At 43.9% G+C, this 24952-nt stretch overlaps 2 protein-coding genes and 2 non-coding genes across 4 annotated transcripts in view; 2 read left to right on the top strand and 2 right to left on the bottom strand.

The window, feature by feature from the left end:
* fgd5a (FYVE, RhoGEF and PH domain containing 5a) overlaps positions 1–15643 on the top strand; it is a 29000-nt gene extending 13357 nt beyond the window's left edge. The window contains exons 6-21 of the mRNA XM_070843050.1: positions 1720–1865; positions 2966–3122; positions 7292–7382; positions 7479–7529; positions 7740–7798; positions 8516–8587; positions 8731–8799; positions 11242–11325; positions 11447–11526; positions 11683–11779; positions 11907–12044; positions 12365–12467; positions 12560–12696; positions 13415–13543; positions 13889–14043; positions 15446–15643. Coding sequence (XP_070699151.1) covers positions 1720–1865; positions 2966–3122; positions 7292–7382; positions 7479–7529; positions 7740–7798; positions 8516–8587; positions 8731–8799; positions 11242–11325; positions 11447–11526; positions 11683–11779; positions 11907–12044; positions 12365–12467; positions 12560–12696; positions 13415–13543; positions 13889–14043; positions 15446–15482 — 1605 coding nt within the window. The 3' untranslated portion in view covers positions 15483–15643. The remainder of the gene's footprint in view (positions 1–1719; positions 1866–2965; positions 3123–7291; positions 7383–7478; positions 7530–7739; positions 7799–8515; positions 8588–8730; positions 8800–11241; positions 11326–11446; positions 11527–11682; positions 11780–11906; positions 12045–12364; positions 12468–12559; positions 12697–13414; positions 13544–13888; positions 14044–15445) is intronic.
* Positions 12917–12988, bottom strand: trnae-cuc (transfer RNA glutamic acid (anticodon CUC)). The gene has a single exon. It is a non-coding gene; the product is annotated as a tRNA-Glu (tRNA).
* trnae-cuc (transfer RNA glutamic acid (anticodon CUC)) lies at positions 14115–14186 on the bottom strand. Its single transcript has one exon. It is a non-coding gene; the product is annotated as a tRNA-Glu (tRNA).
* A 7310-nt stretch (positions 15644–22953) lies between the features above and the next one.
* The window catches only part of prkcdb (protein kinase C, delta b), a 20684-nt gene continuing 18685 nt past the window's right edge, over positions 22954–24952 (top strand). The window contains exon 1 of the mRNA XM_070840862.1: positions 22954–23047. The gene's annotated coding sequence lies outside the window, so the exon portion shown is untranslated. The remainder of the gene's footprint in view (positions 23048–24952) is intronic.

Below are 24952 nucleotides of genomic sequence, written 5' to 3'. Positions count from 1 at the left end.
CAGCAACTAATGCAAATATTATACAATAGACGCCTCTGATAATCCTAAATATGCAATCTCATCATGATGCTCAATTATACTAATTAGCTGCAGCATGCCAAAGTGCAGACAGACACATATGCTGCAAGTCAATATGGGCGTCAGTGCTTCATGTCTAAGTGAACTATTAAATCTACATGTTTTTACAAATTCTCACTGATGGGTAACCTTGGCTCGTGCTCCTCTTCAGTGTAACCATACCTTAATTGAATCTTTTTGGCACCTCTCTAAAGTGACATTGGAGGCTTTTTCATCACGCTGTTGCATAATGCATATGTGCAGTGTTAGGGTCTTATTATTCCCTCAAACTTCAAACAGCAATGTGCCAAGATATTAGTTACCATTTGATGCAGACTGATTTCATTATTAGCATGAAATTCAGCTGGGAAACACTCCAGCGGCACAAAATGCACAAACACACAGTTTTTTTTTGGGGGGGGGGAACAGGAGCAGCGTTAAGTGAGAGGCACACATGAGCTATTGTTCCATTGTTTGATAAGGAATAACAAGAATACAAAGAATTTCCAGACCCTGTCTCCACATAGGAAGGGAGGCCATGCTCTTCTTCTAGAGGACTTTCCCCATAACAGCTCCAACGTATCAGGCTCAGACTTATTATTTTTACTCGTTTGTAACCCGTGACCTCTGGACAGATTCCCTTTGCTGAGTTATGACCGAGCATGATTGGCTGCTCAACCAACTGTTGGAAAATGGGGATATGGTGGAGAGTGGGCCAGCGAAATGGGGGAGTAAAGCCCTTCTCATTCATGGGTCTGAGTGCACGTGTTTGTGTGCAACCTGGGAGACAAAGTCAACCAGAGCCGTTAAAGTAGCCGACGTGATGAATGTTAACTCATATGCGATCGATTGTGCATGATTAACGGTGTGTTCTGAGTCGACCGGTGTCACCACATTATCTTGCGGCCGACTGGGACGACTCTATTTGTTTTATGTCTGTGCTTCACTCAGAATTGGAATAGATGGTCTCCAGACGTACCGCTTCTTTCTACATGATGTTAGGTTGCTGCACAGCTTTGCCTGCAGGGAAAACTGAGGGGTTTTTTTAAAGCACGTTGACACCTCGTAACGATTCACCTGCTTTCATCTTCTTTTTTTTTTGTCTTCATTCGCTGAGCAGATAAATAACCTCTGCCCTGGTTTTTTTCCCTCCCGTGTACCACAATTCCTCATCTAATTCCTCTTAGTCACCGACACTGCAGCTATTAATGCCTATTGCTGGTGTTTTATGTGTGCTGAATGAACTTCAGTGGACCCAGATTCACTGTAAAGCAGTAGGTTCTTGTATGTGTATGTCTCTTGTATGTACAAAACAGCATTGTGTCATTGAGCACCAAGGTCATTATGCAACACCACCTGGTGTGTAACTCTTGTGCAAGCAGTGCCGCCTTTCCTGAATGCCTGGACAGAGCCCAAAGTGGAGGGAAGGCACTGAGGTGATTTGAAGGGAGGCTGGCAGGAAGGATGTTTAGGAGGATCTGACCTTCCTTCCTTCCATTTTTTCTCCCCTTCTTCATTCCTCATTCCTCTATGCATTTCAATCCTCCTGCTTTCCCTCCCCTCCTCCTTTCATCTCAACAAATATCCTCTTCTTCTACGCCACCCTTTTGTCATATTAAAAATCTCTCCTTGTAAATCCTGTGTTCCCTCTGCCTTGTGCAGGACTTTAGGTCAGCAGTGACAGACGTGGAGGAAGGGGAACCTGTGCTGGACGAGCAGAGGCTGGGAGAGATATTGGGCGTCCTCCCTCAGGTCTACACCCTCCACAGCAGCATCCTTACAGAGCTGGAGGAGCGCATTAGTCAGTGGTAAGAAACACCGCGCACATTACCGTCGGTTGTGTTGTCGCTTGTTGTTGTTACCTACAACTCATGCTCCATTTCCATAGTGGTGCATTTCACACGATCGACCATCAACACGCACAGAAAATATCTCCAAACAGACTAATGCAGTGTGGATGTGGAGTAAAATAGTCTCCTGCTATGGCCATAATTCATTCTGCACTGAGGCCACAGTAATCTACACTCTACAGTACCCTAACCCTGCCTTAAAATGCAAATAATATTCCAAGATGCCATTTTTCAACCAAGATGCAGCAATAGCAGAACGTAGCACCACACTGAAGGGGTTTTTAATATTAATCAGCTTCTACATCCTTTAAAAAATCCATCCTACAGCATTTGTGTAATTTTTTCATCCTTACTTTGCTCCTGACTGCTTTATTATGACTGTGAGTTAGATGCAAGTATTCGTTACCCGTCTCATGTCTGCACACTTAACATAAGGCCATCTATCTTATCTTAGCGTAAAGACTTGAAGCAGGGGGAAACTGCTCGTCTGGCTCTGACCGAAGGGGAAAAGTCTGCCTGCCAGCACCTCTAAAACATACTTCTTAACAAAATGATGTTATGCCAAGCTAAGCTAACCAGCTGTGAATGAAGTGGTCAGATATGAGAGTGGTATCAATCTTTTCATCTAACTCTCGGCAAGAGAGTCAAATAATGTATTTTCTGAAATGTCAGACTATTTCATTTTCAATTGTAGCGCCTTAGTATGAGGCCCTCGGCAATAACTCCTTTCTAGACTCAACTTTAACATTTCCCACAATCATAAAAGACACAAAAGACAGAGACCACAGCGCAGAGCACAGTGAAGGCAGCAAGAGGACGACCGTCTAAATTGAAAGCAAAATGTTTACATCTGTCTGCAGAAGGTTGTCAAACATCATTATGGAGAATCTGTAGCTGTGGGAGAAAAAGGCAGTTTGAGGGAAAGTGGTTACAACAGAAAAAGTTATTTAGAGTGCACTGCACATCGTAGACTTTAATTTTTGTCTTCAAATCAGAAGCACTGCACATGAAATGACTACAGAGGATGTACTTCATTTCGGATTTTCCTTTCTGTGTAGGGAGGAGAGCCAAAGGGTGGTAGATGTGATCCTGTCACGTCGGGAGGACTTTAGGGTGTTTGACACCTATATCTCAGAGTATGATCGCAGCATGTCCCTGCTGGAGGAGAGCTGCAGGAGCAACCTGGCCTTCGCCAGCATCGTCAAGAAGTTTGAGGTAAAGCACTGAACAGAAAGACCAGATGAAGGCAGCTCTTAATTGTGTCTCCTGCCAACAGTTTGTCTTTTTTCCCCTTGTGCTGTTATATGTGTATCATGTTATTGAGCTGAATGTGAGCTCAGAGCACTGCTCTGCTAGAAGTATTTTTACAGTCACATATTCAAATCTCAGGTTCAGTTTCCATGTTTGTGGAGGGAAAGCGAAGCCTTGTTGGTGTTTCCAGGGAGCAGAGATTGAACCTGGTATTTCCCCTGGCACCCACTCAGCCACTCTCCACTTAGATATTGTCACCCAGCTTCCACGGAGAGCTAATGGCCTTTGTAAACCCCTCTGTATCCTGCTCCTCTCCATAGGACTGACCTTTCCACTGTCATGCCCGCATATTTTATACCCACTCAACACCAAATGCTCATTCTTTGTCCAGCATGAATCCCTTCATCCCTGATCTTTCCTGGAGAGCAGGGAAATGGGATTTGGGTGACAGAATTCAGCCAAAGCTCATTTTAAAACCGTTGCAGTGGTCCACAGATTGTTTGCCTGGTCCACTTCATCAACACTTTATCCCTATGTTGAGTAGGAATGTGTAAAGACCCAGCTGGTAACAATGCAGCTGACTATTTTTAAGTAAAAGACAGGATATTAAGGGAGCCTATAGAAAAGACCACAGAGATACAGCAATAGATTTCTCATTTCCATGCAGCTGTGTCCTGGTCTATAGAATTGATTTACAATTTACACAGTTAAAACCGCTGCACACAGGTCACTCTGAAGACAAATCCTTCAACTTAGTCTTCGTTTAGTAATTAGTAAGAGTTTTTTTTAACAATTTCAGTGCCTCAATTTGTGTAAGACAGATCAGTAAAAGCTTTTCCCAGGCTTCTGTTTCTCTTAAAGTACCTGTTTTACTAAGTTACCTTCTCAGCTCAACACCTTTCTCCCCAAATGTACGTATTATCAGTTCCATGCTGTACTCTGATTCGCTTTGAGTGGCTGACACAATGGTTCCAGGCGTTCCTGCTTTGATAAGAAAAGCGAACGGACAAGACACCAACTGTCTCCACTCATGAATATTCAGCAGCAGCTGCCCCACTAGAAACTTTGGCTCCGGCAGACTTTAGTGGAGTTAATGTAAACAGAAGAGAGTGGAAGTGAGAGACGACTAAACCGTCACCATGTTCGGTAAACATTGACCTTTAGTTTCTTACAGCATGTTTTCACAACTGGTCTCCGTCAGCTGATCGTTTAGCCCTTGATAACCTTGATCAAAGTCAATAATGTGCCACTTAATTTTAGCCTTGTGAAGTTGATATTGGTCCCTTTTCTCACACCATAAAGCACTAATTGCTGTCTGGAGCGGCCATAAATGGACTGATTTGCAAAGTATGAAAGGCCGCAAGTACATTTTATCTCTGCTGAGAATTTTTCTCTCTCCTCACTTGTGTAAAGGCTGTGATTCATCTTACACCGCTGAAATTAACACCCAGGGGCATATTCAATAACCTTTTCTCAGTCCACCGGCAGATTCACCACAGCTGCCACTGCATATACACCGTGCACATTGTTTTACGTTTCCCATATTGCATATAAGCCTGTAATCTGGGGTCTGGCCTCCCCAACCTCCCACACCAGGGCATTGTGCATGTGTGTGATGTGTGCTGCATTGAATCGGAGCACTGCCATGGGAACCGCAAGGTTTGTGTGACCCCATTGTAATGAGGGAGAAGGAGGCCCGAGGGAGAGCAAGGAGGATCGCACGGGTCAGAGGACACACTACACCTACTAGTGAGCCGAGGGTCATTTATCTGTGACACTTCACAAGTCTTTATACTTCACAGGAAGAGAAACACGGATTTGAATGTTTTTCATTCATCACTTCAGCCTCTATTTTTAAACCGGTACTTTCTTCACCATCCCTCCTTCCTCTCAACCGTCCTGCTCCTCCACCTTTATTGCTACAAGCCAAAATCCAGCAGTATAAGTGGTAGTAATTTCATTGTGGATGTGGTGATGACAGTGATGAAGTAGCCACAGACCCTGATCAGATCAGAGCTAGACCCTTACAGGATTAAAGCCCTCTCTCCACTGCCAGTCGCTTGTGTACAACACCATCTATAAACATTGGCCAACACAGTGCGGTGTGTGTGTGCTTGTGCCCCCCCCCCCCCCCCCCCCCCTTTATGTGAGAGTGTTTGCGCCTCTGTGTATTAATGTGTACTTATTTTTACAGGGGGGGCATGTCCGTACACAAATTGAGTGGATCTTGTGAAACTGGTTTTATGAAATCTCTTTCCAAAGCCCTCCATTTTGGATTTATATGCATGTCATGACCCTTGTTTGTGTAAAGCCTGTGTGTTTTCTCTTGTGCAAGAAGCCCAGGAGGAGAGGAGGAGGCTGTGCAGCAGGTGGACAGAGAGCGATAGAGGGAGAGAGCGATGGAGTGAATTCCTTGTAAAGGCAGCTGGGCAATGAGGCAGACAGAAGCTAATTAGAGAAGCAGCCTCCTTAACAACTCCCCAATTAGATCAGTTGTGTGTGTGTGTGTGTGTGCAGGCAGCAAATCAGCTGGCCGTGACAGAGTCTGAAAGGTGTGTTTGTCCGTGCATGCGTGTGCATGTGTATGTGTTTATCTCCCAGCACGAGGCATCACCCGCTCCCTCTTCTCTCTTCCCCCTGTTTGGCTCGCTCACCCAAACAGACCACTCGCTAATTACCATCTCTGGAAAGCCACTCCTTCAGAACAAGTGTCAATTGGATGACAATTTACAAGCAACACTTGAGGAGAGCGGATGTTCTGAAGCCGAGCGGGTTTAATAGTGGATAGCTGGTTATTATTGTGCTCGACGCGCCGTGCCGTGATTAGGAGAGGAGGAGGAAAGAGAGAGGGGGGGGGGGTCAGGAAATAGGGGAGGCAGAAAAGTGAGAGAAACTCAAACAGAATTTGTTGCCAGATTGGGATAATGAAGACAAAGAGTGGTGTGTTTAACTCGCGTCCCATCCCTCCCCTTTACAGTCCTAATCAGTGGTATCGCATCACCAGCCTGAGGTCTGCGTGTGTGTTTGTATCTGCTTGTGTGTGTGGAGGGGTGTGTCAATAATGTATTGTATGTGTTTGTGAATGTGTCTCAGAAGAGTTAAGTGTGTGTCTGTGCAGTTTCTTGTGTGTGTGTGTGTGTGTTTGTGTGTGTGTGTGTGTGTTTGTGTGTGTGTGTGTGTGTGTGTGTGTGTGTGTGTGTGTGTGTGTGTGCAGTGTAAATAAGATGAAGATGCTGTTTCCCGCAGGGTGCTATCTGTGCCTCTCTAATGTCGGATAGGACTTCATTGAATTAGAAAAGACTGTGTGTGTGTGTGTGTGTGTGTGTGTGTGTGTGTCCTGTCCCCCGTTGCTCCTCTGCCGCTCAGGGCATAAATACCTGTCAGAGACAATTAGATCGTGATTGATTTTCTAAAGCGCTCTTTGATTGTGCCAATTTCTGTCCCCTTTCACCTGCAAATGACGACTCTGAGAAGAAGAATAGGAGTTGTTCAGATTTTCTGTGCGCTGCAAAGACCGTTTGAAGGTCAACCGGTCCGACAGCGTCCCCGCGGTCACTTGTGACCTTGACACGCAGCATTGTATTTAAGAGGTTACCTTTATTTAGAAGAGCCGTGGTCTTCTGAGTACGGTTCAGGGACACCCAAAGGTCCTTTGGTTTGGTTTGGTCATTTGAGGAAGAATTTAACACTTTAACACCAAGTGTATTATATTTGATACATACACCTCTACATCATCGGTGTGAGATTTTTTTGTGTTTTTTGTATTTTATCTGTGTTTTATATGTTTTGTTTGTTTAAGATAAACAACCTGTGGTGATGATGATGCAAATTAAAACTTTTTTAAACTTTGAAACACTCCAGTTTTAAAAAAACTAGAATTTTCTGGCAATTATTTCATGGTTCAGGCATTAAAGGGTTAATTTCTCAAATAGTTTTCTGCAGAAATCATCAGATATCAAGTTTTCAATAACTGAACACCAATAAAAACGTTTTTTCATACAGATACAATGTGTCAAATTCAAGCATAGACTGAGTTTAAAGCACCTTTGTTATATATTTCTAACATTTGTGTGTCACCCATGTTAGGTTATGTACTAACCAGTGTGTGTGTGTGTGTGTGTGTGTGTGAGCAGACACGAAGCCCAGAAGAAGCTGAAGTGCCACTGAAACACCAGCTGTTGCAGGTTATAGTGAGAGTGCTTCAGTACCGAATGCTGCTCACAGGTAACACACAGATACATGCATGTGCCAAGTGATCTTTAAATCAAGCAGTAGTAGCAATTATGGTGTGATAATGGGATAATGGGTTTATCTCTCCAGATTACCTGAACAACTTGTCTCCTGATTCCAAGGAATACGAGGACACACAAGGTAAACCTGCTGAGAGGAGCTCTGTGATATTCGTGACCAAAACCATAATAGTGGTGTCTTTTTAGTGGTCAAAGACATACTGACACACAGACTGCAGCTGCTCGACGTGTATCAGACCCTAGTTGTGGAGTCACAGTCACTGAGTGTGTATTTATTGAATTCGGGGGCGTATAAATCTCCCTCTTTTTCACTCTCTGTTTTGTGTTGCAGCTGCCTTGGTGATCGTGTCCGAGGTGGCAGACCAGGCCAATGACAATCTTAAACAGGGGGTGAGTTTTCTCTGGATACACTCCGTTTGTGTATAACATTCACACTGCTGGGCTCCCGTTGAGTCTGACATATTCACGGCCCAGCGTGCCGTTATTGAGACACGTCTTTATAATCCGCGCGGCAGTGAAAGAGCAATTTTCGGACAGAGCTCAAGCGTGAAGAAGTTAGACAGCTGAGGTTTTCCTGTGTACGAATCCCTCTTCCAAACGACGCGCTGGCGTGAAGGAGAGGTCTATTCCTCTTTGGCGCCGGCCTCCGCAGCTTGTTGATTAACGCAAGGGGCGAGGAAAGATGATGTCATCAGAAAGTCCCAGGTGTATCGTTACAAAGGGAGCAGTGTAAGGGTGGACATGACTTACGCTCTCCCACAAACACGAGCAGTTCTTGGAGATAACTCACAAACCCTCCCCCCCTCCCCTCCCCACTGTCTTTCTCGCCTCTCGCTGCCTCACTTTGGCTCGCCTCCTCTGTTTATCACACTTTTCTCCTCTATGCACATGAACTGACACACACACACACACACACAGCCTGACAGACAGTGGAAACACAGGCTCCGTCTATCTCTGTCCCCCTCTATTCAGTTTTCAGTATCACATCCCTTTCCGCCTCCCTCCCTTTCATTCACGAACAAACAGTGACAGTTTCATTCTCCGTCTCTTCTTCCGTCTATCACTGGGTAATCTCCCTCCATCTCTCTGCTTTCTCTGCCCCCTCAGGAGAACTTGCTGCGTCTGGTCCACATAGAGTACAGTGTGAAGGGCAAGAGGGACCTCTTGAAGCCCGGAAGGGTGAGCACCATGGAGTTTCACTGTCAAAACACAGCAACACGTTTTTTGTTTTTTTTCTGTTTCACACGTCTAAAACATAACATGAGGTCCTAACATGACTTTCTTGTGCTTTCTCTGTGTGCATGTGTTGTGTTTTTTGGCAGATGTTTGTCAAAGAGGGCACACTCATGAAGGTCTCGAGGAAAAGCCGGCAGCCCCGACACCTGTTTCTGGTAATATTTCTCATGTATATAGCCATATGACTCAAACTAGTGACATGATATAATGTTTCATGGTAATATTTAAGCCTTTAAACTACTGTATGCATGTGTTTTATGTTACGTGTCGAGTAGCTGCTGTAACGTCTAGTTCACTAATTAACACCTTATAGTTCATTTGTGTAAAAATGGCAGTTTTACAGGTGAGTTATGTGCCAAACTATTGCCAGGCAATAGAATTAATCAGACTAGATAGAAAGTGTTAATTAGTTTGCTTCGGAGGTGTTGGTGGTGTATTTTTCTTTTTACCTAAGGCCACAGCCTTTATGCTAAGCTAAGCTAAGCTAACCAGCTGCTGTCTATAGTTTGAGACAGACGCACAGACGTACTGAGTGGCATTTCCCAAAACATCAAACTATTTCTTGTAGGTTGTTAAGCTTCGTTCTACGCTGTCATTTTAAATCCATTTTCCCCAAATTTAGCCTCACATATTTGGAGACTTGTGGATCTCCACTGGAGTTTAAAATAGCCTTCTTTGGCGTTGAACAATATTTGGATGCACATCATGAGCTTGTAATGACAAAGTGGTTCATTTATTGCTACATCAGCAGTTTGACACTACAATAGAAAACACCTGCCATATTATTGAAGCAGTGGCAAAAAAAAAAAAAAAAAAGCTGGTGTGGTCTGTGAAAATATGGGGGAATGTTGGGCGGAGGTCGGTCTGCGAGGTAGATGAGGCTGTGAGGAGGGTGGAGGGTGGGGGGGGATCACGAGGCCAAGGCTGTAAGACCTCCACTTGGCACCACACCCATCCAGAGAGGGCCTCCCTCTCCGCTCTTCTCCTCTCCTCTCCTCCCCTCTCAGGACTTGTTTTTCAGGGCCCCACTTCCTTACAGGATGTTTGGTGTGGGTCACTGGATGCTGGCTTCCTGTGTATTGGGAGAGGACTGACAGCAAAGTGAAGGCCAGACACCCTGTAGAATGCAGGGAGGAGGAGGGCGGAGGAGGACGAGGAGGTGGAGGACGAGGAGGAGGGTGTTTAGTGCTACACAAACACATAACGTGAAATAGAGAAGCCCACTCTATTGTTCCATGTGCAATCAGTGCTGTCTCATGTTGTGAATTATGCTTGAGCTACATATCCGCAGGAGCAGCGTTTATGATTCTGGCTTAAACTAGACGATCCAATGAAATATATAACGTGAAGATGTGGATTTCTTTATCTTTATTTTGCTCTATTCCATCAGACTTCCAGTCCTTCCAAGCCGTATTACAGTTAATCGCTGGAAACGGTCGGTGTTTGATACTTGCAGGCTATTAGGGCTATAGAGCCATTCGCTCCTTTGAAATGGACGGCTTCAGTGGGTCAGGTGTTATTTATGGGCTTTTAAAAAAAGAGGAATCCGAACAACAGTGAAGATGAAAGTCATCACTCACCGCAGCGACAGAGGGAAGAAAACCATGTCGCAAGCTTGGGCTTAAAGAAGAAAGAGAAGCGAAGGTTAAAGAGCGAGGAAAGGGATTAGAAGGAGGATGGAGATACAGAAAACTGCCGTAGGGAAGAGAGCATGAGTGCAAGAGGCAGGTGAGGGAGGTGAAGGGGTTAGTGGATGAGATGAGATGCTGCTGCTGAGAAAGTAAATGTGTTAGGTGCCAAGGGGTTAAGTAGGTACATGTTGCGTCTCATCTGGGAAAGTCATTTGTGAAGTCTGTTAACTTGGCGCTCGGTTGGGTTTCTGTGGAAGGAATCTGCGAGTAAATGAGCAGCGCAGGGTGGAGCAGACGAACTGCGGTGGCTGCAGCCCAGAGGTCGCAGGCAGGGCTCGGGCTTGGCTATCATGCGCTGTTTTGTCTCCAGCCAGGCGGCCAGTGAACCCGTAACTGAGGCTGTTTGTGTTGTTGTTGTTGTGGCGAAGGTGGCCGGTTCCACCCAGTCCTGGTTCTCAGTGTTGCCTGAGAAGGCTGGGAAGGCGAGGGGAGGCCTGGAACCCCGGAGCAGGGTGGAGAATTCCTGGATGCTGCCTTCACGGCCCCAGCGGATGTTTAGAGCACACATTAGGTGTGACCAATGATGTCATCTCTTTTGTCTGGGAAAGAAATGAAATACCTCTCATAACACAATGGAGTCTCAGTGTGTTCATGGGATCACAATACTTTTGGTCTGACAAGCAAATAAACACTCGATGCTTTATTTTGTCGTGTGCATACATGGGAAATGTCTGTGCGAGGGGTTGCACAGACACTTTGAAGTGAAGTAGTTGAGTCCAGAAAGTTAATTTCAATAAAAAGAGAATAAACACTAAGAGAACACCACCTCCTTGTGGTAATCAGGAGGTATTACAATCTGGAAAACATCCTCATGTATCTACTATGTTTTTTGAAGAGAATGATAAAGAAATATGTGAAATCTAACACATTCCTGTTATCTTTTATGTTCCCTCTGCTCTCCATCAGATGAACGATATAATGCTGTACACCTACCCTCAGCAGGACGGAAAATACAGGCTTAAAAACACGCTATCGCTGTCTGGGATGAAGGTACTTTCACTTTCCTGACAATCTCAGCTCATCTCCACCTTCATGTCTTTACAAAATTTTTGTTTTGCCCAAACTTTGATGTGTTTTTGCCCCTCACACACACACACACACACACACACAGGTGAGCAAACCTATCCTGGACAACGTGCTGAACTGTCTTAAGATCGAGGTGTCTGACATCACTATTACACTCTCAGCCAGGTGAGCATCTGACAGCCAAAACCTTGAGCAGCGTGAAATTGTTTATGACTATGACATTCTCCCGCTAGATCCCCGTTGTTCCAATCTATTCGAGGCATTAAGTCTAAATCCTCTCGGGATTATCAGGCGTGATTGTTTGTCTGTTTCTCTCTTCAGCTCAGTTGGAGAGAGGGAGGACTGGTTCCACACGTTGAGTCGAGCCATAGCAGACCACGCCGCAGGACTCTGCACGTTTGGTGGACCCTGCAGTGAGGTAAGAAAAGTAAAACTGTCTTTGACAAAGGTGTCTTGTTTGCCTCACCACTCACTGATGCAGAGGAACATCTGCTTGTAAAAAACCTTAACATCACCTTGTCTGGTGTGTCGTGTGTCGTCCTCAGGCCCGTGAGAAGTTATGGATGGCCCTGGGTGAGGCCGCCCCTGTACTGGTGCCAGTTTCTCACGTTATGATGTGCATGAACTGCACCTCTGACTTCAGCCTCACGCTGAGACGACATCACTGCAACGCCTGTGGCAAGGTCAGACTGTAAAAACAGAGGGACTAGCTTGTGATCGGTCTTTACTGCAGTTTAGTTTCACTGTGCTGGGTGCTTTAGGAGATCATTGACGAGAGAAATGCAATCAAAGACATTTCTTTGTATCCAATAAACCCATTATTTGAAGTTCATCAATTAAACTTCATAAGTTATTGAATATAAACAGGTGATATTATTATTACAGACCTTTTTTAATGTAGATTTTTGGATCATGTATTTATTGTTGGGGGTTTTTTGGGTATCCAGATGCTGGATGCTGTGTATCTGTGCTTTATAAATCTCACCTCTGTTTCTCTGCGCAGGTGGTGTGCCGTGCTTGTTCCAGGAACAGATACCCACTGAAGTACCTCAAAGACAGAGTGGTCAAAGTGTGTGACCACTGCTATGCTGAGCTCAGGAAAAGAGGTGAATCTCAGCTTTCTGCACATTGGAGTGTCTCACTCTGATGGGGGAGTGACATGATATTAACTCATGTGTGTGTGTGTGTGCTTCTGTAGGTGGCAGTGTGCCGGGGGCGTGCGGTAACTCCAGCCCTCGGACTCACCGGGCCAGCCGTCCCCTCTCTGCTGTCTTCCAGAGCCTGCAGACCCCAAGTTTGTGGAAGAGCAGGAAGAGCACCTCCCCTCTCAACCAGGTGGACTGCCTTTGCCATTTCTGCATTTGACAAACCCTCAAAATGTCGCTGCTTATGGGCCTAATCTTGATCATAATGTGTCACCATCACCACTTGTAAATGATAGAAGTTCAGGCAATGTTTGTGAATGAAAACATGCTCAGCTTCAGCACATAATCACTTACAGTTGCCCTTCATCGTACATCATATGGCTTCTATATAGTTCTGTGGATAAAGAATGTTCCCTGACCGGGAATCGAACCCGGGCCGCGGCGGTGAGAGCGCCGAATCCTAACCACTAGACCACCAGGGACTTGTACAAGCTTGTAGTTGAGCTTGTCTTTTGGAATGTCTGGCATTTATGCCAAGCGATGAGCAGGAGCGGAGCTGTGTGCAGTGCAGAGCAGCCACCAGTAGGGCTCACTGTTCCCGCCCTGCCTCCCATCTGTTCTCCTGCTCCTACAATAAACACTAGATTATTGTTATTATCGTCAGGTGTTGTCAAAACTACCAGAAAAAGCTGGTTTTGTAGTTTGTGGTGTTGTCTAATATGTGTTCTTAATTTTTACGTTCTAAATCAGGGGGTTTTCTCTTTACATGTTTATCCCTGGTGATTTTGAACAGTGTTTTATTGTTGTTATTTTGGTATGTGAAGCACTCTGGGCTGCACGTTTGTATGAAATGTGCTTTATAAGTTGAGTTGAGTTGAGTTGAGTTATGTGACCGTGCATCTGATCAGGTGTCGCTTGCTGTGGAGGGCTCCACCATTAGCGGCAGCCTGCAGCGCCGGAAGAAGAGCAAGAGGAAGTGGAAGCGGCTGTGGTTCCTCCTCAAAGACAAGGTGCTCTACACCTTCACAGCCCGTGAGGTGAGGGGGCACAGAGTCTCCCACACCAGCCCCAAGACACACTCTCATGATCACTCAACCGTTTCCTTACACCCTTTATCTGTACTTTTGCTTCCTCACGTCTGGCCAGTACAGAGCTGTTTAACACTCATATTTCCACTGCTAAACCTTTTCTCCCGGGCACAACTTGTTGTGTGACTGATGGGGGGGATTCTCTGTGCTCTCTCTTGCGTCTGAATGTCGCACTGCATTTGTTCTGCTTGAAGCATGAAATTCCTGTGAGTCACGTATTGCTGCTGACTTTTTTGTGATTTGTGTTCTTAACTTGTTCGCCTGCGTTTGATGTCTTCACTCCGGTTTCTCCAGGACAAAGTGGCTTCAGAGAGTCTACCTCTGCAGGGTTTCACCGTCAAGCTGACCGAGAGGCCCGAGGGAGAGGAAAGCAGCAACGTGTTCCATCTCTACCACAAGAAAACCCTGTACTACACCTTCAGGGCCGACGATCCACACACTGCACGCAGGTCAGCACTCTGTTTATGCAGATATGTGGCTTTTAATCCTGCATTGGAGATGGAGTATGTTTAAAAGCATGTTCCCTGACCGGGAATCGAACCCGGGCCGCGGCGGTGAGAGCGCCGAATCCTAACCACTAGACCACCAGGGAGCTGCATCTCTGTGTATATGTGTGTCTGTCTTACTGGCATGTGTGGAATCAGTGACAGCAGGCAGGAAGGATAAACCATTCACCTCCAGTATGACCTGTGTATCTTATAGAGGATTGTTGTCCTGAGTGACAGTGAAAGTGCCTCCTTACGGGCTGATATTAATCATATCTTCATGCTTATTTGTTTAGATTGTCTCTGTTTTCTGCTGTTTTAGTTCCATGGTCTCCAATTCTTATTATATTTCCTTGTTTGTTTTATCTGTAAATGTGTTCTTTAATGCAGAGATGTCTGCTAAACGTGACTATTTGAGTCTCTATCTATGAAAGTTTTGATGAATATGCAACTATTTGTCACATTCCCACACTGCTGGTAGCCAATCAAGCTGACATCAGCTTTGTTTATCTCTTCCACATTAATCTGAACCATACAAAAGGCACCAATTATCATAATGGCTGTTGACAATTTATTTGGATCAGCTTGCTTCTTACTGTCAACTTCTCTCAGGGTTTTACTTATAAAAAGCATGACGAGTGCTTATTCTTAGTAGGAAGAGATCAAATGTTAATTAGCAACAAGTAAGAACTTATTTTAGGACAGATATGCTAAACTAGCTTTGACGGGATGCACAATGCTAACATAAAGATGTCTCCATTACATAGTTAACATGGTGAAAGTTGATTTTCCAACTCTTAAATGTCCCAGTCAGTATGTATTTTGGTCACAGCGTCTGATAAAAGCACATGTAACAGTAAAGTTATAAATATCAGTATCAGTCGGGCGATAATTCACAGTTCATAATCAGCATCTGTCAAAGCAGAAGTTACAAAATACTTTACAGCAGGAAAAAAAGAGCAGAAAAGGAAATAAAAGAGACTGAGAAGACAAATTTAAAACCAGAAAGAGTTGCACAAACCACAAAACATAAAGTTATTAATAGATGTATATTAATGTACTGAACAAAATGTGTTTTAAACAGTTTTAAGAAGGCGCTCCAACATATTTAGAGCTGCATTTGTGTAGCAGATGTCAGTACATCCTTTGAATGAGTCAGGCTCCAAATATACTGGACCTTTAATTTCCCATAAGTATCTTTTTGAGAGACTCTCCCCACATCCTCCTCCCTTTGTTAAAAACATGTAGTCCTGAAGCCGAGGAGAACAAAGAACACATCATGCAGCTGCAGCTTTATTAGGCTGAATAATACAGTGAATTAATTATTGTGTGAGAAGGTCTTAATGTTCCTGTTCTTGTGTCTCAGGTGGGTCAATGCCATGGAGGAGGCTACTGTTTTATAGCACATGCTCAGTTAAATGCACTCGTCCTGCTGCCCGTGACTGCTACAAACTCCTCTGTTGAGCACAACAAAGCTACCTGCTGCATCTGATCTCAGACCAGCGGGAGGGATTCATCCCTTCTGACCTGCTGTGGAATATCATGTGAAAAAAAAAAACCTCGACAAGGCTGCCACCCAATGGTGGGGAGGTGAAAGTGGGAAAGTCGGGGGGGGGGGGATACTACCACTCTGTGGAGCGGAGGAGTGGGAAACCTCTCGTCGGAGTTTGATCTAACATGTGAAGGAGGAGCCCTCACGTCTTAGGAGCAGCTTGGATTCATCTAAACAAACATCTTATTCCCTCCACTCCACCTTTTCACGGACCATCCCGCCAATGACTGTTCTCGAAGCCAGCTTTTTCAACTTATATGTCATATTTTGGCATCTTTTTCTTCCTGAGGTTCTACTGGATTATTAAACGTTTCACAGCTTGTGTCCTGTGATGGGTTTAGCATCACATTGCAAAAATATAGAAACACAAACTTTGCTCCATAGTAGTATTTGCAGCTAGTAGAAGGGGAAATATTGGTCAGCATTTTAGAGAGATATTTGGTATTCTGAATATATATTGTGAGGTATACACTGCAGATATTGAAGTGAATTATATGACTTGCTTGTATAGAAATGGTGTCACATGATGTTCTGAGGTAAGGGGTCATTTTAATCATCACAGTGTGTGTGTGTGTGTGTGTGTGTGTGTTATATTTCTTGTGGAGTTTGACACAGTATTATTACTCTTGTATTGGACCTACAAGGCGATGGAATGACCCTCAGCATGACAGCCACTCAGCAGTATTTCTATAACTTTCAATGATATTTTCTATTTGAGTCTCTATGTTTTGATGAATGTGTCAACACATTTCTGAAGTGCCAATTGATTTCCTCCTTTTGAATGCAGCGCAGTTTGCAATTGATGATGAATGTGCCTGAAATGAAATTGTGCTCCTCGTTCGTCTTTGTGTTATCACAGTACTGTACTACTGTCATGTCTCCAGAGGAGACCTTGATAACATTTGCTTTTTATCTACTCCTATAACATGAGAATATACTATTTGTGCCATTTTTATTAAAAGCCTTTTTTCATGCTGTATATACACTGCTGGATAAAATCACACTTTGACCACTTGGACTTAATTGAAACTGCTGAACTAAAGTCAAACTACCTTTAACTTGTCTGTTAGAGTCATCTGAGCCACTCTTGTCTTCAGCCGTGGGGAGGATGCTGGAGTTTCACTCTTCTCTTCTCTTCTAACATCATCAAACAAACATGGTTTCTCTTAAATAACCTACCTAAAGGCATTATCGCTCTCCATTCAGAATGCAGCTGTACTACATGGGATCTTTCACCCAGTCAAACTACATTATCTCTGAAGCACACGTGTCCTCATCAAGTACTGTTCAGCTTCTCGACCTGTTTCTTCTGTGCCATCCCCACAGTATAGTGTTATCATGGATTGTATCTCTTGCATATAGTGCATTGTAAATGTTTATGTATATAGATACATATAAAAATAAACATTAAAAATAAAAGTTTACTGAATGTGCTTTCACAGTGCAGCGCTGCGCCGCCTGCTTTCACACATCAATTCTTTATTAACCCTTTCATGCAGAGAGGTCACTACAGTGTGCAGCTATTCAAAAAGCTGTTTTCTTGTGTATGCATGAGTTTTGAATGGCATAGTTGCACATCAGCCACCACAGTGGAAGCTACTGCATCATCTCATACACTGACTGCTACCCTGTGCCAAGCCATTGCAAGTGAAATAAAAAGGGTGAAACCAAGATGGCCGACAGACAGCCAGAAACACCAAGTTGCTCTTTTTTTTCTGTTCAAACTTTCTAGAAAAAGAGAACCTTACAGGTAAGAAACATATGGTGACGTCAAGTAACATCTAAGGAGTCATGCAATTGCAAAATTTTCAAAGTACTGATTTTATATTGGGAGGAAATTATGATTAACCACATGTCCACTGAATTGTACATCATGCATCACCAGCTAGATTTCAACTACTAGACATGTAAATATATCTTTAGAAAATATGGGTTTGAAAAGTTCAAACCTTGTTTTTCATGCCTAAAGATGAATAAAAACACTTCTGACTGAGGTTATCGTAATTCAAGCATGAAAGGGTTAACCATAAATCATAAACTTAGTGGACACAATAACCCAAACACCTGTACAATGACACACATGTATAATTACTGCCTTGTGTGTGTTACTTTTTCTTACTGAAAATGTGTCAGAAAGGTTGTATTTCATACATACATGATTGCATTATATCATAAAGCGCCTCATATTATTCTGTCTCTCTACTCAACCCCCGATATCTACCTGTATACCTTAAAATATCATACAGTTTAGTATGAAAACATAGCACTCTCCAAATGGCTCATACAGTAGCCTCAGTAACTGCTCATATGATCCGTGCAGCTCTTATCATGAGCCTCACAGAAGCTGTACAGGTGTTTGGATGGTGCTCAGCACAGGTAAAGGATGAATACTGACGTGATGCTAAAATGAGTACATACTGTTCCTGTGCGTCTCCACTGCTGGTGGTATTGTCATGCACAGTTTAGTTAAATGCCTCTTTCCTCCAGCAGTGGGCAGCAGCACATCATGCCAAACAGATCTCGTCTACTGTTTTGTATTGAACTGAACTAGACATGCTAATGAATGAAAACTTGAGATTTCCTCCTGCATAAATATTCTATGCAACACTTGTTGTAAAGGATGCTCGAGTTCACAGAGCTCAAAGACATTAAGACTCGGTTACAAGTCACGTTTTCACTTGCAGAGCTGGAACTCTAGTTAGTGCCATTGACTGAAAGCTCTGGCAGCAGATTAATAGAAACTATCAGTATCAGTTTCGTATCAAAAACATGCATCGCTTTAGACAGAAAACAAGACGGGGAAAGAGAAAAGGACAGAGTAAAATGTAAAGCAGTAATGTATCATCAATCATGTCTGTCTACACACACACACACACACACTTGGCACACAGAAGCATAATATATTTTAGAAATTTCTGTTAATTTTCTCATCATACTGCGATTAGTTTTGCCTGGGAATGAAGTTGGCGAGCGAACGGATGGTGTGATATCAGTACAGCTTGTGTTTAAGTTCCAATACTCCATGAAAATGAATTCAAAAAGGCACTTTAACACTTTAAATTAACATCCGTTCATGAAAAAAATGACATGCAGAAATATAACAGCAGTAATTTCTGCAGAATTTCATATTTCAACTGACATAAACTCAACTGAATCTGGGCGTCATGTGTTAGTTTGCGGGAAATTTGTGGGATTTCATCTAGGAAGCAGTTCACAAGACTCTACTTCTGTTTTTTTTTTTTTTATTTGCTGTGGTGTGGCTATGTAGTGGAAAAGTCCTCAAGTTGACGCATGCAATCAGAAATACCCGATTTAATCAGCAATGAGCGTTGTGTCTGTTAACAGCCATGTGTTCTTGGTGTACACCATCCATTAAGAGTGGCAGACAAACGCTACTGTGATGTCCTGGGGTGTCAGAGTCCTGTCAACACCTGTTATCTCACAGGACGATGATGCCCCACTAAACACAAGGAACACTGTGTGGGCAAGCTGTTTAACATACATAAGTCCTATGAGATCAGTATTCAACAACACTGGACTGCATTAATGCTGCCCTACACTGATTGCCCTAAGGGAGGCACTCTAATTTTAGGTCAAATTAAGTTGACATATTTGTGTTGCTCAGAGGGATTTCACATCATTACGGTTAACTGTTGCCTTGTTGCAGATGTAATTTGGCCAAATATAAAATACACAACCCACATCTACTGCCAGCAGAGCCCATAATCGGCCCTTCTCTTCTCCGGGCTTTTCACATCCCAGCTCCTGCCAGACTGCTGGGTAACATGAGCCATCTCAGATAAGTTAATTAGTTATACCAAAGAGTTCCACAGAACCAAAACAGCCAAGTCAGACAGCGGTGGACCGCGACCGGGAAAGCAGTGGGTAGCATGAATATTTAAAGACAAAGAAACAGCACAAAACATTTTGGCCTATTTCTTTTTCAGCATCTGCAATTTTAATGACTGTGAGTTAACCAGAGCCGGCCCGATTTGAGAGCTTATTAAAGAAAAGAGAAAGGATGTGGCTCTAATTTATCGGCCAGTAAAGGTCCTTTGATAATTCATATCTGCCATTTGATTTGCTCATTAATAATTTGAAACAGTTGTGTGTGCAGATAATAAGGACTTGCGGTACCAGAGGAGCGTGTTTGCTGAGGATACTGTTGCTGGACACAGAGGGAACGACCAAAAGATCATTTCCAGCTCGATGAGTAAAGATGAAGTGATTGCGTGTCATTCAAAAAGTAGGCAGAACAGAAAATAGGAAGATTGGGGTTGCTCTAGATACATGATCCCAGGAGCGTCGATGACCCAATACTTAGTTGAAGAAACAAAAGAGATAGAGAGGAGTTAGAAAGGCATTGAAAGCAGGGGAAGGTTCATTTCCTTCAAGCACCTGAAAGTTAAAGACACCTTGTTCCACTTCCTGTCTAGATGGAAGTGTGAACTCAGTCGTGCGGTCTCTGACACAAGAAAACATGTTCACAAAACTGTGCCGGGGGGAACCAGAGATGCAAACGGCGATTAGGTAACCGCCTGCATGTTTGAATCAATAGCCCTCAACTTGTGCAGTCTAGGCAAAGTGTAAGAAAAGGACCTCTAAAAATAGTGGAAGGACAGCTTCTCCTTGCACACGTTTCAAAAAAGTTTCAAATCCACATCCAGGAAGCCAAAAATATGCCAGAAATTCAATAGAGTTGCCATTTTAACACAAATCCTGTGCAGGCAAAAAAAAAAATGTTCAGAATCAGACTTTAATTGTGTTTCAAGAGCAGTGAGCAGATCCCCGCTGTGTCCTGGAATATCAGGGAGGAACATTCACCCCCGGCTGAGTCGCCTGCATGACACCAGTGAGGGCAGGCGAGCAGCTTTCCACGCTGTAATCTCAAAATCCTCTCCCAATACTGCGGACACACCTGACCGGTCTCTGAGGTGAGGGTGTTTTTTTTTTATTTATTGAAGGGGAAGTGTTCCATCTAATTCTTTGCTCTCGTCTAATGCTCCAATTCACGGAAGCACTCATGTCGAATACGTCACACAATAGAGGATAAGTATGAGTGGCAGTGCACTAATGGAGACAACAGAATGTGCTGCTGTTGTTCCAGCTGTGCCTGTTATCTGCTGTGACGGCTGGCTCGACATTTTAAACCAGACTTGTAGATGTATTTTCTTTTTTTTTTTTTTTTATCACCACTTAAGGGGACAGTCACTTTGACTAAAAGAGGAAAGTAAGATTACGCTGCTTTTGGAGATAGCTGGCGCTCTGGCGAAATGTTTGACCACCATCATGTCGCCATGTATGGGCCGAGACAACCCTATCTGTCAAAGACACTGGTCTGGTTTACCTCAAAGCCATTTGAATGAAGAACCTGTTGAAGTTCTCTCAGCCTTGAAACATGATAAAGGCTCGTGTGAAAAAAAGACGGAGGACGAGAGACTGTGAAAGAAGAATAAGTGAAAAAAAAAAAAAGCTGAAGGGAGAGAGAAGGAGACAGAAATGAGGACAGATAGAGAAAGGCGGATTTAGTCCGTGGCATGTCTCTTGATGAAAGTACCATTTCTCTCCTTTTTTAGGGATTGTTTTTTCATCCCTCCCTCCCTCCCTCTTTCTGTTCCTCTCATTACTCACTCTGATGTTTGCCCTGGCACCGCTGGGATGGCACAAACGGCCATCACAACAGGAACCGTCTGGGTCCCCTGCCTGCACACAAGTCTTAATTCACACAGAAAACACCAAGCCAGTAATTTCACTCGGTATCTGCTGTGTTCTGTGACCTTAATGGTATTCTGACAGTGAGATTAGAGACTCGACAACAGTCTGGTTAATCCCTTGCAAAGTGAACTAACTGAGCCTGGAATTTTTTTTCTTTAAAGCACACAGCAGCAATGCCTCTGATTTAAAGTTTAAAGCTGCAGAGGGGTAATTCTGCTCTCCGAGTGAAGAAGCTTCATTGCTATCATGTCACTTGAGAAAAGAACAAAACAAAAAAACACACGCACCCCTTTGTCCTACATTTCTCCCCCCAGAGGGCGGTGATTGGGAGCAAGTCTTTTTCTTTTTTCACTTGCTCATGTTCATGTTTAGGAGAAAAATCTTGCTTCCCCAATCTGATGTAGAGTTCCTGTTGAGTGGGAACGCTGGGCGGGACGAAACACAGGCGAGGGGTCACTCAAGAGCACATCCACTGGATATCAGTGGGCTGGCAGGTTTATTTGATGGGAGGGGCAAGCGAGGTGACTGATCAAACGTCTGTGATGGTTTTATTGAGTGTAATTTTTATTTATAACCTCTGGTGCGGCATGAGGTCACCGGTGGAGATAGACAGTTTTCCAGGAAGGGAGCGCGATGGAAGAAGTCACGTCACGGGACTTTCTGTGTTTATGGTTGTTCCTGTGTGTTACATACTGGACACATGGTAAATCTTTGGACCACGAATTAAAGTTTGTGTGATCTTGAATTTACCAAATTCACACATATGCTTGACTGCAGAGCTCTCTGAATGGTGGACGGTCTATTGTCCTCGAGTTTCTGTGCCAGTGTCTGTGGCGGTGATGAGTAACTCCATAGTCTTCCTCTGTCAGCATTCAACCACCGCTCCCTTAATCTATACGTCATTGTTACGGCCTTTATCAGAGCTCTAAATAGCCCTTGGTGAGCTGGGACAGGCTGTCTAAATTTACTGGTCCATTCACTCTTATAGTCACACAGGTTTGGTGGGTGGGGACTGATGACTCAGCACCACGTGGATCTCTGTGCTTTGTGTGGGAGAGGAGGAGTGGGAGTGTGGAGGTGGGCTGTGGGCAGGGCCTAGATGGAAATGCACGGCACAGACTGCATTCTCTCTAAACCCATGTGTGTGTGTGTGTGTGTGTGTGTGTGTGTGTGTGTGTTATGGAGATAGACCGAGACCGACTGTGTGTGTGAGCATTCACATTTCCTGGTTTGCTGGTTCCCTTTTTTTTTTCTTTCCTAGAGGGAAAAACCACTGGGGGACATTAACACTCAGTGTGCAGCTGCAGCAGTTTCACTTTTAATCTTTTTCACTTTTTTTTTTTTTTTTTAAACTCTGATATGTTGAGTGAAACTGTGTCAGGTTCAAAGTGACTGAATCCCAGGAAGACACAACAGAGAGAGTGTGTGTGTGTGTGTGTGTGTGTGTGTAATTTACCTGGCTGACGTCACACATTCACTCCTATGCACCGCGCGCAGCCACAGAGAGAGAGAGAGGGAGAGAGAGAGAGAGAGAGAGAGAGAGAGCTTGAAGTAACAGCAGCAGACTTCAACACTTCCTTAAACACCACTGAAGATTTTGAAGTCGAAACTCCGGGGAAACTGAAGGCTGGAAAAAAAAAACAACAACCCATAACTCGTTATAGTCTTGCGGGCAGCAGGAGACACTTCCCCGGCCCAGAGGTAAGTCACTGGTCGCTGTGAAGCGGTTAAACTTGGTCAAACTTGGTGTTGTCGGTGCCGTTTGACAGCAGGACCTGCACGCCGGTTCGCTCCGCAGGGCGTCGAAAGTCGCCTGACTGAGAAGTTTAAGCCTCCGGAGGTTTGACACCACCAGCAAGTTGGACTAAATGTGTCTCCCTCCTCGCCGTTTTGTCTCCCAGCTTGTGGTCATGTTAGCAGAGTTGAGCCGTGTTTCAGTGCAGCTTTCCCGGTCTCTCCTGGGATACTGGGGAGGAGACATCCAGCGGGCTGCAACTCCAGTCTGTGTGCCTGATAAATTCCTCCAGCCAAGAGCTGCATCCTCTGGCAACAGAGCAGCCTGCTTCAGTGCTTCAGGGCTGTGGGTGGAAAACTTAGTGGAAAATGATCATTTAAAAAAAGAAAAGTAAAAAAAAAAAAGGGCACAATGCCAGCGACCACCACAATAAACACAAACCAGAAAAACAAGAATTTAAAGCTCTGTATCATATTTCAGGACTTTTTCTTTTTTTTTTTTTTTTTGACATACTTCTCTTTGAAGCACCTTAATTTCATGCCTCAAATGTTCCTCTCTGTTTAGGTTTGAATTAACCTCTTAATAATTAATGCGATTAATGCTGGCATTTGCTTATCTGTGCTCAAATTCACCCCTTAAAGTAACTTAATCCGAGGTGTTTTAAGGTATACAAGGAAGGTGTCCTCTTAGTGATCCTACCAGTAATAAGGTCCACATAACGCAGCTATTGAGCCCCTCGGATTTTATACAGTGAGATATGATTGTCTGTTACACCTCGCAGTCATGAAATGTGGATATAACACTAATCTCTTGAAGTTGAAATGTAGATGAGGTGAGTTGTTGACTTCACTTGCATTAAATCTCAGGTTTCATCCTTTGGTTTCTGGTGTGGTTTGACAGAAAGGTGCCATTCAAAGCCACAGTCGTTACAAAGACAACAGCACTTGGCACATTGTGGTCTAACTCGTATTGGAGCCGGTTTGTGTCGTTGAGCTGAGACTAAAGTCCAAGAGCCTTATTGCATTCAGGTTCAGACTGGGATTGTAGCTCCTTTTACCGCCCTGCAGAGTCAATGATCGAGAACTGGGCCGTATGTAGAACGCAGAGAGAGGACGATGCATTTGTGGTGGCGAAAAGAAGTTACAGCAGATTACATGTGTCTGTGTGAAGATTACCCTGAATTCTTGTGGCCGTAAACAACTCAGCCCTCTGAATCCACAGTAGCTGACGAGACCCGTCCGAACACATTGTCCTATTTTGAAATGTTCCTCCCATAGCTTGCAAAAGTCTTTGTTGTGTCACAAACTGCTGCACAATTCTGCGTTTTGCGGCAAGGCTCTGTGTGCTGTTGTTATCCTCTGGAGACAGTGCAGCTCTGTGAGCGCAGGTAACACTATCTGCCTGCAGTTACTGGTGTGTCAATATTGGCTTGTGGCTTCACGAGCTGCTTGGAGGACACGGTTGGGACATCTGCTCGGTGAGGAGTCGCCCATGCAGCACTGATCCCTTGATAGGACCACACTGACTTGTTTAATTTAGACAGTGTTTGGACAGATATTACACTAGACACGAGTAATTAGTCTATTTTAATCAGAATTTTCCAGATTCAAATAATATTTTTGTTAATTTCATACTTTTTATGGGGAAATGTTGTGCTGCAGATTGTGACGTGACAGCGTTCAACACGAATGCAGTCAAAAAAAAGAGTTTAACTTACTAAAAAAGATGTTTTGTAGAGCTTGTTTATACTCAACAAAGTAATGTATTGGGGGGAAAAAATGCCAAATGCACTGAAAAAAAGGACAATATTTAGTCTCAGTGTCACCAAAACTAGCAAACAGTTTGTTTTACAATATGCGCCATGAAATATG

This window comes from Pempheris klunzingeri, chromosome 2, assembly GCF_042242105.1.
Source record: "Pempheris klunzingeri isolate RE-2024b chromosome 2, fPemKlu1.hap1, whole genome shotgun sequence".
Taxonomy (NCBI): Eukaryota; Metazoa; Chordata; class Actinopteri; order Acropomatiformes; family Pempheridae; genus Pempheris; species Pempheris klunzingeri.
The sequence above is the reverse complement of the archived record's forward strand: the minus strand, read 5'-3'. Positions and strand labels throughout refer to the sequence as shown.